General features: G+C 37.1%; 1 protein-coding gene across 2 annotated transcripts in view; it reads left to right on the forward strand.

Moving 5' to 3' along the window:
* Positions 1-15,331, forward strand: part of LOC129241598 (cAMP-dependent protein kinase type I regulatory subunit) — an 88,602-nt gene that overhangs the window by 22,427 nt on the left and 50,844 nt on the right. Inside the window, exons 2-3 of one of the 2 annotated variants that reach the window (XM_054878024.1) lie at positions 9,891-9,898; positions 14,273-14,318. The exons of the other annotated variant lie outside the window; for it this stretch is intronic. Coding sequence (XP_054733999.1) covers positions 9,891-9,898; positions 14,273-14,318 — 54 coding nt within the window. The remainder of the gene's footprint in view (positions 1-9,890; positions 9,899-14,272; positions 14,319-15,331) is intronic. 2 annotated transcript variants of the gene reach the window in all.

Raw genomic sequence — 15,331 nt, forward strand, 5'->3', positions numbered from 1 at the left:
CGTCCACCTTAAAATTTCTTCATGGTCAAAGGTAATTTTCCAAACAGAAGTAGTCACATGGAGTTAATCCGGGCGAGTCAGAGAGTAATAGATAGAACGACGTTTGCAGCTGTTGTTATTGTAGCAGAATACTAAACCCTGTCAGTGCAATGTAAATCACTGGTCGTCTTCGTCTAGCTCATCTAATGGTAGGCCCAGGAAACTTGCGGTTTGAACAGGTTGGGGCCAGAGGGAGCGGGGTGTTAATAGGACTATGAATAAGTTCGTGCGGTTTTACAACAGATGGCGTAACTTGATTATTATTCCATCGATCCACATTTCCAACATTCATTGGAGAGCTACTGTCGTAAGGCACAAACGTCAGTATAAGTTTTTTATTTGAAGCGTAAACAACAATATTTTTACCACACTTGAAAATGTCGAATTTCGTGCCAAATAATGTGTTTTTGCGGGGAATTCTTCTTCATTATTTTAATATGAAGAAAAAAGCAGCCGAAAGTCATCGTATCTTGGTGGAAGTTTATGGTGAGCATGCTCTAGCTGAGCGAACGTGCCAGAAGTGGTTTGCACGCTTTAAAAGTGGTGATTTTGGCTTGGAAGACGAAGAGCGCGAGGGTGCGCCGCCAAAGTTCATGGATACCGAATTGGAGGAATTGCTCGATCAAGATCCGGCTCAAACGCAAGAAGAGGTTGCAAAAACTTTGGGAGTTGATCAATCAACCATTTCCAAACGTTTAAAAGCCATGGGAATGATCCGAAAGGTAGGCCATTGGGTGCCGTATGAATTGAAGCCAAGAGACGTTGAACGCCGTTTTATGGCATGCGAACAACTGCTTCAACGGCACAAAAGAAAGGGTTTTTTGCATCGAATTGTGACTGGCGATGAAAAGTGGGTCCATTACGACAATCCAAAACGTCGGGCAACGTATGGATACCCTGGCCATGCTTCAACATCGACGTCGGCGCAGAATATTCATGGCCTGAAGGTTATGCTGTGTATCTGGTGGGACCAGCTGGGTGTTGTGTATTATGAGCTACTGAAACCGAATGAAACGATTACGGGGGATGTCTACCGACGACAATTGATGCGTTTGAGCCGAGCACTGCGAGAAAAACGGCCGCAATACGCCGATAGACACGACAAAGTTATTTTGCAACATGACAATGCTCGGCCACATGTTGCACAAGTGGTCAAAACATACTTAGAAACGCTCAAATGGGATGTCCTACCCCACCCGCCGTATAGTCCAGACCTTGCGCCATCCGATTAATATACTATCTCTTCCGATCGATGCAACATGGCCTGGCTGACCAGCACTTCCGTAATTACGATGAAGTCAAAAAATGGATCGATTCGTGGATTGCGGCAAAACCGACCGAATTTTTCACAAAGGGAATCCGTGAATTGCCAGAAAGATGGGAAAAAGTAGTAGTAAGCGATGGACAATACTTTGAATATTAAATTTGTAACCATTTTACGTCAATAAAGTTTCAAATTTCGAAAAAAACCGCACGAACTTATTCATAGTCCTATTAGATGAGTCGATTTGATGGGGCATGTGAAAAGGTGGTTAGTGTCGTGTGGGGTGCATTCACATGCTGAGACTTCGAACTTTTCTAGTGCGATTTTTTGGGATTTGGATTATCTGAATGCATTCAATCAGCACTTTTACGCTTGGGTCCAGGATCAGATGTATTGTAAACACCACGTCGGATTTCGGCTGGTGAAAGTACAGCCAGCTATTGAACCAAATATCATGAAAGCATTCAAGCATTCGTTCCCACGACAGTCGGTTCTACGTAACCGAAACGAGCCGGCCGAGAACTGTCACTTCAGCAGCATTCCCCGTATACGTATGCGGAATGTTTATTCTGCTACAACAACAACAAATCACCCATCTGAATGTAGGTATATACGCTCAATAGCTCTAAAAATGGCTCCGTGGGTTCCTTTGCAACAAACTTTGGGATTTATTATCCGCATGAAAAGTTAGTGCAATCGGGATTTTATTATTTGCATTCTTCGTGCATTTGCGTTGTATAATTTTTAGAGAATAAAACCAAAATGCTTCATATATGTAAAAAAACGGGAGTATGCTCTTTCTTCCCTTACGATCAATGGTGTAAATATTGTAAATACAGATAATATTAAGTTTCTTGGTATTATATTCGATCCCAAGTATTCCTTCCAACAGCACTGTAAATATGTTAGGGAGAAACTATATGTTAAGTTAAATATTATTAAATACTTATCAAGCAAACGCTCGCTAATTAGCTCAACTCTACTGATTAACGTGGTAAAAGCCCTCATCCTATCAATCATTAATTACGGTCTAGCTGGTTACACGCCAAGCAAAATCTAAAGATGCTTGCTGCCCCCTACCATGCCGTAGTGCGCAGATCCATACGCGCCTTTCCGACATCGCCCATAAAGGCCATTCTTGCCGAATCCGGCCTTCCGTCTTTATACGACAACATGGAGGACCAAATATTCAGGCTCTATCCAAAGCTTACTCTAAGCCTCAACCTTCTTATTGGCAAAGACTTTCACTTTAAAGGAAAATCAGGAAGTTACCGCCTACGGCCTTCTATTTTCATTCTGCTAGATTTTCAGCCGTTCAATACTGCGCCAAAAGTAAGGGTAAACATATAATTTGCTCGGACAGTTTGTCTTGCTTCCAAGCCATCCAAAACCACAAAAAATCAAACAAAATCATCAACCGTATCAAAACATACTAATTACCCATTGGAGTAGCATCAAAATTATGTGGATACCAGGGTACTCCGGCATCCAGGCTAACACACTGGCACATACAATTGCCAAGGACATTTCCATTCCACCAACAGTCACATCAGAAGTCATGCTACCCAGCGACATATACCGACTTATTTATGAACAGAGGCAAACAAAGTTACTTCGTGAATGGTCGTATTATAAACACCATTATTCCAACATTAACCCCAAACGTACAAAACCTGCCTATCCATCATCGGTGCCCACCAATCGCATTACCCCATACACATGACTCCGTATTGGGCACACCATAATTACTAGCGTACACCTATTACAGGGTAATACATCCATCACCTGCTCCTTCTCCCAAGCCAAAATCAGTCTGGCAAGTTGCCAGAACTGGCATCTCAAAGGCATCACCACTTCAGCAACACAGATCCTCTTCAACTTTTAAAAGATGCTACTGAAGATAACATTGAAAAAATTTACAAATTTCTAAAGGACACCGACCTACTCCGTCGTATCTGATCCAACACACATCACCAGCCAGCCGAAAGACTCTGCTGCTAGCGCTGCGTTTGTTTGAGTTTACTTATAATTTTATTATCATGTAAGCTTTTAAAAATAAAAAATAAATAAAATACATTTTTGGAAATATTTTGTTGAGATCGTATAACGTTAGAACTGCTTAGATTAGTTTACGGTGCTTAACGGCTGTAACCAACAAAGAAATTTTAACTCAATATTTCTACGGCTCACAATTTTACCAGACTTTTTGGATTACCCGTTGTAAAGCATAGGAGATTGCTTACGCATTTTGGAACATAAATCGCCTATTTGGTGAAAACTCATAATAAAGTTGGCCGAAATAAATTTGCATTATAAAGCTGCACAGATACATTTTTTCGTTCACACTCTAAGAACTTTGTATCCCGTAATTATATGCGGTAGCTTATCAAATATTAATTACTACAAATACCGCGGCGACGAGTGCAAAGCAACCATAAGAAATAAGGGATTCATCCATAATTGAACTTCTCAGGTTTTGTGTCTCTTTTTCTGTAACGAAGCTGAACAGCCGCATTTACGTTGCCTATACATGATTTTGATTCCTTCCGGATGAATACAACAGGTAAAAATCCAGTTGACTTTCAGTGTCCTTTGTTAATATTCAAGAATATTTTAACCCTATAGTGACTTCTGAATTGTTATTTTATTTAAATATTCCCTTTCGGGAAGGAGCTAATGGGTTAAATTATTCCACAAAATTATTGCTCGCGAAATTTCCCTGTATGCACTTAAGGGGTTACATGGGTTTCGTCGGGTAATAAAAGGCCTATTTTCAATATTTTTTTTCTAGGTAAAAAATTATTTATTTAATTCAAATTTTTTTCTGTCTTATAGATACATGTTAAAAGAAGAATTTCTGAAATTTTCAAAAAAAAAAAAAAAATTAAAACTCCTCCATTGTGACGTCATTTCCGGTGACCTCTCGAAAAAAAGCTGCGTCCGCGTTGTCAGCATTACTCCTGACAGGATCATCTAAAATGATAAAACAAAAATAAGTGTTTTAGTTAAGACCATAAACTCGTGCTTGAACGAAGGAAAAAAAGTAAAAATTGGAATTTTGGCAAACATTTTTCTAAAAAAATGAAAATTTCGGTCAAATTTGCTTGACATTTGTTTTTTTTTTTTAAATAGTTATAATTGAAAAAAAAAAAATCCTTCGTCCAATCATAAGTAAATTGTATCTCGAACACCTGTGCAAAATTTCATCAAGATCGGTTGAGTAGTTTTCGAGAACATTTGACAACCGACTTTGAAAACACGGTTCCGAGAAAAACGCGTTTAAAGTTTTGAGTAACAATTAATGTGGCTTGAAGCGCACACCTTCCGAAGGCTGTATCTCCGAAACTATTATTCGGATCGAATTGAAATATAATTGAGATGTTGCAGAATCTAATAAACAAAAAAAATCGATTTTTTAACCCACGAAACCCATGTAACCCCTTAAACTACTTGTTTTGCTCCGATGTGAATTTTAACCCTTTTTTCCACTGATTCTATAAACCCTCAATCAAAAAATTGCAAAATTACTATGATTTTACAAAATTTTTCAAAGAAAACGCAAAAAGTTTGGAGGTTTTATTGTACGGGTCTAGGTCTTTTATCGTGAGTTGCAATCAACCCGCCTAAAATTATTTACCAGTGCATTGGTAACGATCCGGCTGGATCTAATATATTGGCTAAAAATTTTCAATGTATTTGCATATCTCATACAGTTCATTTATTGTCTCGCTGTTTACAGTTAACACGGCTATTAAAGCCGTCACAGGCATACTCAATTGACTTCTTACCGCATCACCGTAAAAATCATCTCATTAAAGGCGGCACCGGCACAGACCATAATATTAGCAATTTCGTGTTTGAATTTCGACGCATTAAGCGTTCTAAAGTTAATTTGCTACAAGTGATGCAACCACCGACTCAGAATTTCGGTAGTAAAATTTAATATTTTTTTTTATTATTATTATATTTAATTACAATTTAAAAATTATAATTAAAGAAAGCTCTAGCTGCCATGGCTATCGGCTTTGTTACAAAATGACTTAAAATTAGAAAAATTTAATAATTTCCAAGCATTTTATTTAGAATGTGGCAGCTCGTCATGGAGCCTATTGCCCTGTATAATGATTTATCCTGCTAAACCGCACTCCAGTTTCTACAATTATTATTGATTTAGTCTTGAAATTGAAATTTGAAAAGGTCGAGCCAAGAACACCAGGAGATTTGGTGGCTCCTAAAACACTCAGGCTAAAAAGCCCATTGTATTTAAAGCTCTGGAAAGGGGGTTGATAGTCAAGGATGGAAGTAGAAAAGTATCAGAGAAAGAGATAGGAAAGAATAGAGATAGAGAACGAATATTACTCATTCTCATGACATCGGAACCCAAAACTCGTAGCCGTGCTCTAGAGAGAAAGTGCTCAGTGCTATCCGCCTCCTCCAAGCATGACAGGCACACTGGGTCCTCAATGATTCCAATGGTGGGTTGTGTCCTGTAATGATGCTGACCATCAACTTGTCTTTCCTGTCTTTCCTTCTGAGTTTTAGTAGAAAGTTTGACAGTTTTCTATTCGGACTTGTCACAAAACACTTTGCAGCGTTCTAGACCGGACCATCGTTCTTTATGCAGATTGCCTACATAATCGCTGATCCCATGATTCCTACGGAACTGATTCCGAGTATTGGCTCTGGCCCCTTTAGTCTTAGTTGAGCCTGCTTTTTCAAAGCAAACTAGTTCGAAAGTAAGAAGGAATGTTAATGGAAAAATGTGTAAAACTGCTTTTCGAAATTTCGTAAATTTTTTTAAATTTAAATCATGGACCATAATTTAGAATCATTTGCGGGTGATGACAAAATATATAATTTTTGGTCACTTCATAATTTTACGACAATATGTACTACAAGTGCTGAGCTTTTTCCTCCACTTGTCGTTATTGCAGAGAGTTCAGACGCTCAGTTGACGCTCTCTCACATTTTCTCTTAAATTGCACTGTCGGGACTTTATCATCCCTCCTGGCCACTGTATTTACGTTGGGTTGTTTGTGTTGGCATTGAAATACTCTAGAAAACCAGATTTGCTAAACCTAAAATTCAGGCAATCACATACATACGTGTAGGCATTTTGGTATCCTTTTGTGTATTATGGCACTTAAAGTGCTTTTTTGGTGAAGGTCATTATGTCGCCATCACAACGGTGCTTTTATTTTTGTGCCCAAAAATCTGTGAGTGGAGAGATTGCCACGGATGATAATTTATAAATATAAGTCAACACTTGCCTACCCTTCGGGGTTGCTTTAAATACACGTAAACTTCGCTTTAATACGTATGGCCTGTGTCCTGGTGCGTTGTCGATTCTACATATTTATTGGAAAAGGAAGGTTGGTGGATAAGAGTTGTTACCAGCGGTGTAGTAGATACGCATTATTATTTGCAGGACGCTGTGCTGCGGCGACGGCGGTGACGTCATTAATGTTGTGTTAGTACTCTCGTCAGAGATTTAAAATCATCCTGTGCCACTTTGCTTCACCAACATCATTGCTCATTGTGCGCCATTCAGTTGTCATTGGAACGGCGACGTGTAAGGTATTGAGTGAGTGAATGGATTGTCTCCAGGTATTAAAAAGCTTCGCATAAACAAATACCTACAATGAAATAAAAGTGTAAAGTGTTGTGTATACAAATATTAAAGAGTTCACTCAATGTTTTTGTCAGTTCAGGAATGAATACCCATTTATGGACAGACCCTGTGTGGCAAAGAAGTGGGAAACGTATTAATAGAAATATTATACATACGCAATATTGGGGCGATCAATTCGCAATTTGATTGATGACCATTTTATTTGTGAAATGTTAACGGCCTATTAACACGAGTAGTGGTTTTTACTGCCCGCGACGTTGTAACATTCGAAAGGTCTATTACTCGGTCATATGTCGGCAGGTGGTTGTTTGCTGTTGACAAGGAAAACACGTTAAATAATATTGGTAATACCTAAAACCCGCATAGGACAAATTCGGTGGCGGGAACGTTGAATTGTGTAAGGTTTTTGATACTTATAAAAGAAGTGAAAACGCTGCTTGACTTTCTCAGGCATTTCTCAGTTTGGCTTGCGGTCGTATTTGTTGTTATTTTAAATTTTGTTAGTCTGTGTTTACTAAAGTTTTGCATTGTTTTATGTGCATGAAAATTATTTTCCAAGCAAATACTTATATATTACGTACATACACATTTTCTGAAAATCCATACAATTTTATAATATACTACGTATACAGTGGCGAGCATAGTTGAGTGCATGACAATTTTTTTTTTTTGTAATTTACAATATTTTTCGAGTTGAAGTTTTTTGTTATTTTTTTCAAATATTTTTCATCTAACCAAAACCATATAAATCAAGCATTCAACAAAATTTCATCCAAATCTTGAACTTTTTAATCGGAAGTTTCGAAAAATGTCGAAAGTTGTGAAATAATAAAGTGAAAGTTTTAGGCGCGTAAAGAATTGCTTCGGTTTAAATGTTTTTTGTTTTTTGGTGACGGCTCTTGCGGTTTTTTCATATAACAAATACTGCCATTTATAAAAACTGGAGGTAATTCCTTTTTATTTTTTTGTAAACGGTCTTTCTAAATGCAGAGCTTTCTATTCTTCTTCAGATTGTGTTTGCTCTAATGGTCCACTGACTCTTGCCGTTTTTGTGACCAATCCTAGGAGACTCAAATGTATCTCCTCCTTGAATGCACCGTTATATCGCGGTAAATGGGGTTGAGTGTTGAAATTGTGAAAGTATAAAAAACAGCAGAGAAGCGGCAATAGCAGGGATATACGCATTAACAATTGCTCGGCAAAGTAATGAAGCAAAGCGTAGAGTGCTTCTGAGTATTTCATATTTTTGGTCCGTCCAAAGACGTAGAGAAAGCACGAGAGGCTGTTGTTCCTTCTAAGAAAAATTCATGATATTATCCGAAGTTAAGCTAAGCATATTCACAATCCATGTCACTATAATTTGGTGGCCTTATCATCAATTCTCAATCAATAAGACTGAGAAAATTCAAAAAGTTTTTCTCAATTATGCTTTGCGGTCTTTACGTTTTACTGAAACTCTTCCATGGTAGTATGCTCATTTACTTCTTTTAAATCTCAAGCCTCCAGAATGTAGAATATCTGTTCTCTCCTTAACTTTTCATATGACATTATAAAGGGAGATTTTTACTGTATCGCCCTTCTGGAAAAAATAAACTTGAATAGTGTTTCAAGAAGAGAACTTTGAAATTCCTACACTTTTTATACTTCGAACGCATGGAAGTTTAACATGTGTATTAAGGCTGAATCACCTGTTTTATTTCTACTCATTATTATTTGGTGATATGCAAATTTGCTAGTTCCAAAAATTAAATTAAATAAAAAATCATTAACGTGTAGGATTCTATTCCCATAAAGTTTTATTTTGCTGTAGAGGTATTTTTATGTATTTTCGCCATAAAATATAACGAACGAATTTTATTTTATTTAGATTCTATGATTATTAAGATATAAACGGGTAACCATACCCTTTGAAGACAGAAACAATCATCTTGAGGAATACCGCATTGAATAAAATTACGGAATTTTTGGTATTGCGCCTTATACAGGGTGGCTGATGAATTTTGCTACATTAAGAAACTCAAATAACTTTTTTTTTAGTGTATGGAAATTATTTTTTTTTTCAAGTTGAAGGTCATTAAATTTTATTAAATGTAGCTTAACTAGTTTTAAAAATAATTGAATTTAAATGCCCCCCATGCTCGTTGACACAAGTGCGGCATCTTAGTAAAAAGTTGTTCATTGCTGCTTTGAGAGTTGCGACAGGAATAGCCGCAATTGTTGCCCGAATGGATTGTTTTAGTTCATCCAAATTTGTTGGCTTTGTTTTATAAACTTCTTGTTTACATAAACCCCACAAGAAAAAGTCAGGTGCAGTAAGGTCAGGCGACCTGGGGGGCCAACGAAATTCGGAGTTTCTTGAAATCAGTTTATTGGGAAATTTTCGTCGCAACTCTGTCATAACAGTCTGGGCTATGTGAGACGTTGCCCCATCTTGTTGAAACCACACAGAGTTGAAAGGAATTCTCTTTCGGCGTAGTTCTGGATAGAAAAATTCTTTCAGCATTTTCAAATAACGGTCTCCAGTAACCGTACCGGTGTGACCATTTTCTTCAAAAAAATAAGGCCCGACAATACAGCGTGAAGAAACCGCACTCCACACTGTCACGCGAAGAGGATGCAATTCCGTCTCGTTGAGTATCTGTGGGTTAGAAGTACTCCATATTTGACAATTTTGTTTGTTCACATTGCCGTTTAAATCGAAAAGGGCCTCATCAGACATGAAAAGGCAGTTTAACAGGTTTTGGTCTTCTTCCACCATTTGCAGGATCTTCTGGCAAAATTCCAAGCGAATCGGCAAGTCTGCTGCATTCAGTTTGTTAACCATTTGAATTTTGTAGGGAAATAAGTCTAAATCTTTGTGCATTATTGTTTGCAAAGACTGTCGGCTGACACCAAGTTGAGCAGATAAGCTTCTTGTTGAAACCCTTGGATTGCTGTGTATAGCTGCAGCTACAGCAGCGATCGTTTCCTCCGTCCGAACTGGTGGGTTTCGATGATAAGGCCTTCTTGCGACTGTTCCTTGCTCAGCAAAATTATTCACCAGTCTCATTATGGTCCATTTGCTCGGGGGATCGCCGCCAAACATCCGCCTGTACTCTCTCTGTACCAAAACTACGGACTCCAGTGCGTGATAGCGGCGGACTATCCAAATTCTTGTTTGCGTGTCCCAGTTATCCATTTTAATAAATTTTAAAGATCAATCTGCAAATTAAAACAAAAATGGAACAGATAACTTAAAAAGAAAAAAAGTTATTCAATTTTTTTTGGTAGCGGCTTCATCAGCCACCCTGTAGTTTTAATAGTGATTCCGATGGCTCTTGCGAGCTACCTACCAAAACAAGGAAGCACGAAAAGAGAGTACAAAGTTGAGCGAGAAAAATAATAAAAAGTAAGGCAATTTTGGAAATCAAAACGACAAAATCTAAGCGAAAACTTCTAAAGACGCAGCAAATGTTCTTCCAACGGTTCAACGTGGCCATCATCCAACCTCTGTAATTGTTTGGTTGGTGTGGAGTGCCTTGTAAAGGCGTTACATCTCTTCATTTCTCCGAAAAAGGATCAAGACCGCGGTAAAAGTGTACCAGGACGATGTCTTAGAAAGTGTGGTGAAGCAGTTGGATCTTCCTTCCAGCAAGATTTCGCTCCAGCCCATAAGACAAAAACCACCCAGCAGTGGCTAAAAATCAATATTCCTGTGCTCATAGCCGCAGAAAGATGGCCGTCTGGGAGTTCAAATCTGAACCCATCAGGCTACATATTATGGGATTGAAGGAAATGGCCTGTCGAAGACGCCATTATCTCCAATCAATCAAAGAAGTTGGGAGAGTCTTTAGTTCGAGCAGTGACGCCAATATCCATGGAAACCGTGCGTGCTGCAATAGCTGAATGGCCTAATCGTTTGAAGGCCTGTGTAATAGCAAATGGGGACCATTTCGAAAGAAAATTAAAAAAAAAGAATATTTATCTGACTAAATAAAACTAACTTCATTAACAAAAAAGTATTTTAATTTCATATCTATTACGTACTTAATTTATAACACAACTTTTGGCAGGACTTTTCAAGAAAATTTAATGTAGCTATTTTTAAGAAGAAAAATTATGAAGTTGGTTTGTCCCAATACATCCTCCCTATTTCGCTTAGTGTATTGAAAGTTCTGCAAAATATTTCGATAAATTGATTTTGGAGAGTTTTTCGCCTCTTCAGAAAAATTGAAAAAAAAACGAACCTCGCAAGTTTGCACTCTAAATTTGTTTGTAAATTTTCGTTTTTTATCTTTTGCGAAATGTATCCATACTAATGCTATTTTTGATTTGTTTTCTTTTCCTTTACACTCAAGGCCAAACGTTTTTGCGATTTATCATCATTGTTTGCAAACACCGTTATGTGCAGGATGTGCTTGTATGTTTGTTTGTTTGTATGTTTGTTGTGTTGTCACTCCTTGCATTTTCTGTTGTATGTTTTTTATGTGCTGATTTACGTATTTACGTTGCTATTGTTTTTGTTTCTTCGTTGGTTACCGTAGTCAGAATGTCTCCGGGACACGCACAACATTTTTCAACTTGTTGGTTTCCTAATAATGACCAGTTAAAGTACTGAACTCTTATACCTTCCCAAGATATTTTTATAGAAAAGTGGTTGTTACTTCTTTGTTATTTTGGTTCGACTCAAGGCGTGCAGCTTAATTTGCTTGCTTTGGTTTTCCACTAAACAATACAAAAAATATAACGCACGCGAATGTCATTTGTTTTTCCTTGGTTAACCTTCCTTTTTATATACTTTTTACGTATGTAGTCGGGTTTGTTCATTTGTTTACCGCAGTTTCGTGACTGACTATTACACGTTTCTCGAGTGTATTTGTCCGTTGTTGGCTACACGTATTTTCGTACCAAAAATATTTTTTATTTATTTATAGTTCTTACCTACATATTCGGTGAAGTAAAAGGGTCTGAATGCTTTCCGCCATATGTTTCTACTAAGTCAGTTGGACTATACATATATACAACAAAAAGTCTCGGGTAACCACACTATTACTAATATTATTATTATTTATTACTTTACGCCGTATCGAGGGCGCATAGTGCTACAATAAAAGATGTTTGGCTCTTCCTTGTCCGTGTGAGCCTTTATTATTCCACTCTAGTGCCATCCTACTAAGACAATATTCGGGTTTCCGGAGTGTGTGTCCCAGCCATCTCCACTTTCTTTCTCTAGTTTGAATATTTATGGGTTTTTGCTTATTCCGCTTCATAAGGTCTTCCTTGGAGATCCAAAGATCTGCAGTTTGCCCGATGTTTCTTTATGCGCTAACCATGTTTCAGCACAGATTTGGAGTTGAACACTCGTAATTTGCTCACTTCTATCGATTACCAAATGCGTTTTAGGCCACTCAATACACCCTTTGCTTTCCGTATTCTTGCGTCAATGTCGTTGTTTGAGCCTCCATAAGGTGCTATCAGGCTATCCAGATACGTGAACTTATTCACCTCTTCAATTGGTTTGTCGTAAACCTTGAAAGATAGCTCTTGTTTTATCAGCATTTATTTTTAGAACTGCTGTGGGGGAATCTGAAGAGTCCAGTTTTGATTTCATGTGGTTTTTGGCTGGAGAGAAGCACTATTTCGTTCGCATAGACTAGATCTTCTAGGTGATGCATTTGTATTGGATGCCATAAAATGCCACTTTCAGTCTTCTCATCTATTTCTGCGCTAAGTACTTCGTCAGTAACGATGAGAAACAGCAGTGGTGAAAGGATGCAGCCTTGCCGACTGATCTCCTGTCGTATATTTAATTGGGTTAAATAAGGCACCGTCGTGTAAAACTTTGCACTGAAGTCCTGCATATTGTGCGTTAATAAGTCGACGGAAGTTCTGACCTAAGCGTCCCAGATATTGTTGTGACACAAGCGGTTGAATGACTATATGTCGGTTTAAAGATGACATTACGCTTCAGGGTAACATAAAAGCGGCGAGTTCAACGGAAATCGTTCCAAATTATGAAACTCGTGGAGCCGAAGTGTCGTGTGAACACTTATTCTATTGCCCAAGAATTGAAGATTAGTCAGATTGTTTGCAATCACTTGCGTAAGGATTAAATTAATTTTATCGTCGACATAATACGACAAGAGTTGAAAACTTGTTTTGTTCACCTAATGTATACCTATGTATTAGGCCGGGTCGATTTGTGGGGAGGCAAAAAAATCGCCCATTGCTCTGTGAAAATCATATTCTAGGGATCAAATAAGAAACTTTGCCGAAGGAACCATACCTCTAAAACGAATTCTGATGTCCCCCAATTCGGGTCGAACTTTTTAGTTTCTTTTCTGTAACTCACTTAAATTAATTTATTCATTTACATATGTTCTGACTAAATAAATTTCTTAAGAGAAAAAATAGATATTATTATAAATAAATAATAAATATTATTATAAATAAATAATAAATATTATTATAAATAAATAATAATAAAGAAAAACCATAGTCATTTAGCTGATTTCTTCATGTAAAGGCCAAAAATGGTGATATTTTTAAATAGAGCAATGAGCGATTTTTAAATCGACCCGCCCTACTATGTATATATATATAATTGGCGCGTACACCCTTCTTGGGCGTTTGGCCAAGCTCTCCCTCTTATTTGTGGCGTGCGTCTTGATGTTGTTCCACAAATGGAGGGACCTACAGTTTCAAGCCGACCATGAGGAGCTTTTTCATAGCAGAAATACATTCTGAGGTTTGCCATTGCCTGCCGAGGGGCGACCGCTATTAGCGAAATCAAAAACAATACTTTTTCTTCATTTTGGTGTTTCACCGAGATTCGAACCTACGTACTCTCTGAATTCCGAATGGTAGTCACGCACGTAGTCGGCTACGGCGGCCGCCCTTACATAAATACAAACGAAGTTTTGTGGGCGTATAACCTCTTTCCAATGTTTGCATTTACTTTTGCTTTTGAACTTTATTTTTGGATTCTATAAAACTAATATTGACTCATGTATGTAGCTTTGAAAGGAAGCATGTACATACAAACATTTGTGTTTCCTCCTTTGTCATAGTTATTCATTTGAAATTGATTTTTATAATAAATCATATTTCGCTTATCTGTTAGATTTATTAAGTTTTTTGGTATTCACTCAGTTCAGTACTGAACCTGTAGTTGAGAACAGTGTAGCTTTTCGGTTATGACAAATTTATATTCGTTTTTTAATTTGAAGTTCGGACTTTGCTTGAATCCTTGTCCGTGTGAGAATGTGATTGAAGATGCAAAAGTTGATAAATTAGAGGTTAACGCCAATAGGGAATGTGAGAAGGCTGCAGAGTGTTCAGTAAGCAATACAAGTGAGAATACAAATTCATATAAATACTTACATGCGCATGAGCGTTAAGGACGTCTTCGATTTTTAATTACACTATTTTACCTATGATTATGTTTGTTTATTTTCAATTGAGAAAGCCATCTAAATGTATAATTTATCAAGGTATAAAAAAATTGTACCTATACATATAAAAAAACCAAGAACCAGAAGCCGAGAATACACATAATTTTTTTTGTTATGTAGTTTTCAAGATAACGCCAATTCACGGATTTGCGTTAAAGAAACATAGGTAGATCATACAAATTTCTAATTTCAAGGCCCTCAGCTAAAAAACTAGTTTTAATAATTTATCACTTCAAAATAAGCTGGTTAAAAAAGTAAATTGAATAAAAATAATAATAATAATTATAGGATAATTATTGCGTGTATTATATAATATGTAGATAGTGAAATTATGTGCAGGCTTAAAGATGACATTATGCTTCAGGAATAGCGCTTTGAGAGTTTTGTGTTGGTTAAAAAAGAGAAAATTCAATAATTCAAAATTAATTTAATAAACTACTTTTCTTTAAAGATTTTTAAAATACACTTTAGTTAAGCAAAATGTATTCCTGTTAGAATGGTTAAATAAAATTTAGAAAAATCGATATTTCTCTAAGCAAAGTGTGTTTCAAACATTCAACCTCTCGTTAGGTGCAGTAAACCTAAAGTGATCGGACTCAAATACATTATTCTTATCTTTATGTTGATATTTATACCATCTTGTCCGAAAAGTTTCCGGAATATATTCAGAAAATTTAAAATACAAGTTTATTCTTCAAAAGTGATATTATCGACTTCAAAATACTGCCCAGCAACTGCAACGCTATTACAGCAGCACTCTTCGCACATGTATGGGGAATTTTTTTTGCTGCTACAACAACAACAACAATGCCGATTTTTTTCCTTTACTTTCTTTGGCCTGTTAAAACGCGTTCAAGCAAACAGAAAAAAAACACAGGCGGCCATATCAGGTGAATTCGATGTGTGTTGGATCGTATACGTTTCGTTCTTAGTCAAAAATTCGCGGATAATGATGGCGTAAAA

The sequence above is a fragment of the Anastrepha obliqua genome, chromosome 3, assembly GCF_027943255.1.
Source record: "Anastrepha obliqua isolate idAnaObli1 chromosome 3, idAnaObli1_1.0, whole genome shotgun sequence".
Taxonomy (NCBI): Eukaryota; Metazoa; Arthropoda; class Insecta; order Diptera; family Tephritidae; genus Anastrepha; species Anastrepha obliqua.